Below are 1,963 nucleotides of genomic sequence, written 5' to 3'. Positions count from 1 at the left end.
CTTATACAATGGAACCTCTGGGATTCAAGAGAGCTTCCTGGTTGGTGACCACGGGGAAGTGCTGGGAGGGTGGCAGCCCAGAGGGGGCACAGCAGCTTAGAGCCCTGTGCATCTCTCCCATCTGGCTGTTCCTGAGTTGTATCCTTTATCATCAGTAAACTAGTAAGTAAAATGCTTTCCTGGGTCCTGTGAGCTGTCCTAGCAAATGGTCAAATCTGAGGAAGTAGTGGTGGAAGCCCCCAATTTATAGCTGATTGGTCAGAAGTACAGGCGGCAACCCGAGACTTGTGCTGGTGTCCGTAGTGGGGGCAGTTTTGTGGGACTGAGCCCTTCACCTGTGGGGTCCATGCCAATTCCAGGTAAACTGTCAGAACTAAACTGGAGGGAACCGGTTGGTGTCTGGAGAGGTGGAGAATGGGTTCGTGTAGGGGGAAAAAACACACAATTGTCATCAGAAGTGTGAGTGAACAGTTTAGGCAAATCTTGCAACCTCCCTAGGTCTCCTTCTCTATAGACTGGGCACACTTGAGTATCAGCTATCTCATTGTCGTTCATCCCCCAAGCTGTTCCAACTTCTGCCCTGGGAGATGTAACCTGGATGTGAACACACCCACATCACAGCTCCTCAGGTAAAGGCCAAAGTGGGGAGACTTGTCAGAGGTCACAAGATGGCAAACTGGCACCCTCAAAACATGGCTCTTGGTCTACTTTGTGTCAAGACACCATCTCAGCATCACCCCTCTTCTCACTCTGGCGCCCCTCCTGAAATGCCTGCCAGAAGGTGGTGCCAGGTGAAGTCACATGGTTAAAACCAAACCCCAAAGCAGCTCTTAAAGCCTCAAGAAGTGGGCAGACAGGATGACCAGGGCTAGAGGGAACGTGTAGATAGATGGTGAGGTACCACTCTTCGACGGCCGAGATTGTGGGCATATGCCATTCTTTCTTTGTACCTGCAAATCAGGCATAATTCAGTCACCTTCTGAGCAGGGCTGGGGAGAATCAGTGTCCAACACACACTACCAGCCCAGCTTGCCCTGTGTCACCAATGCTCATATCCCCCCATGGCCCCAAGGCAGACGCCCAAGCCCAGGTCTCTGGCCCACACAATAGCAAAGCCTAGATGAGGCCAGGGAAGAGGGCAGCCTGGCAGTCAGGGCTCTGGAGGTGAGAAACCCAGGTCCAAATGTCCCTGTACAGTCTTCTTAAAAGGCTGTGGTCCTGGCCTGTGAGCTCAGTGGTTAGAGTGTCAGCCTGCTCACCTAAGGGTCTCAGGTTCCGTTCCTGGTCAAGGGAACATACCTGGTTGCAGGTTTGATCCCAGGTCCAGGTCAGGTCACATGGAGGAGAGAAGCAATCAATGTCTCCCTCTTAAAAAAATAAAATAAATGGGAAAAGTATCCTCAGGTGAGGATTAACAACAACAACAGAAAGGCTGTGTGATCTCAAGCCAGTCACTCAACCACTCTAACACTTAGTTTTCTCAAAATGGCAGAATACAATGTAGGGGGAGGTGCTTTCAGGAAGTATGTGGAAAATCCTGGGCTTCCAGTTAGTGCGGTAAAAGGGAGGTCCCACAGACAGCACCCCACCTCCGGCTCTAGGTAAAGACCACCTGGCTCAGATCCCTGTGCCACTTTCCCTCCGGCCCCAAGACTCAGCTTCGCCAGCCCCTAATCAGTAATAAACAGATTGAGCACCGACTGTAAGCCAAACATTGCTCTGTAAACAAACTTAATTTTCACCATTTTACGGAGGTTTACGATTGTTCTGCCCATTTCACAGACAGGGAAACACAGGCCCAGAAAGTCAAAGTTTCTGCCTTTTTCTTCCTGCCTCCGGCTGGGGCTGTCCCCTTCCCAACCCGCAGTCATTCCTCCCCAAAGGGGACAACCCGCAAGCTTGCCAGTTCCAATCGCCGGCTGGCGTCTCCAGCGATCCCCCCGCCCAGCCCGGACAGCAGGCA

The 1,963-nt window shown here is 51.9% G+C and overlaps 1 protein-coding gene across 1 annotated transcript in view; it reads right to left on the bottom strand.

The window, feature by feature from the left end:
- Positions 1 to 714: 714 nt before the first annotated feature.
- Positions 715 to 1,963, bottom strand: part of JUND (jun D proto-oncogene) — a gene marked incomplete at its 5' end in the record, with an annotated part of 2,613 nt that continues 1,364 nt past the window's right edge. Inside the window, 1 exon segment of the mRNA XM_005873906.2 lies at positions 715 to 950. Within this exon segment, the coding sequence (XP_005873968.2) occupies positions 715 to 950 (236 nt within the window).

Source organism: Myotis brandtii, unplaced genomic scaffold, assembly GCF_000412655.1.
Source record: "Myotis brandtii unplaced genomic scaffold, ASM41265v1 scaffold421, whole genome shotgun sequence".
In the NCBI taxonomy this organism is placed as follows: domain Eukaryota; kingdom Metazoa; phylum Chordata; class Mammalia; order Chiroptera; family Vespertilionidae; genus Myotis; species Myotis brandtii.
Note: the sequence above shows the minus strand (reverse complement) of the source record. Positions and strands in the feature narration are given on the sequence as shown.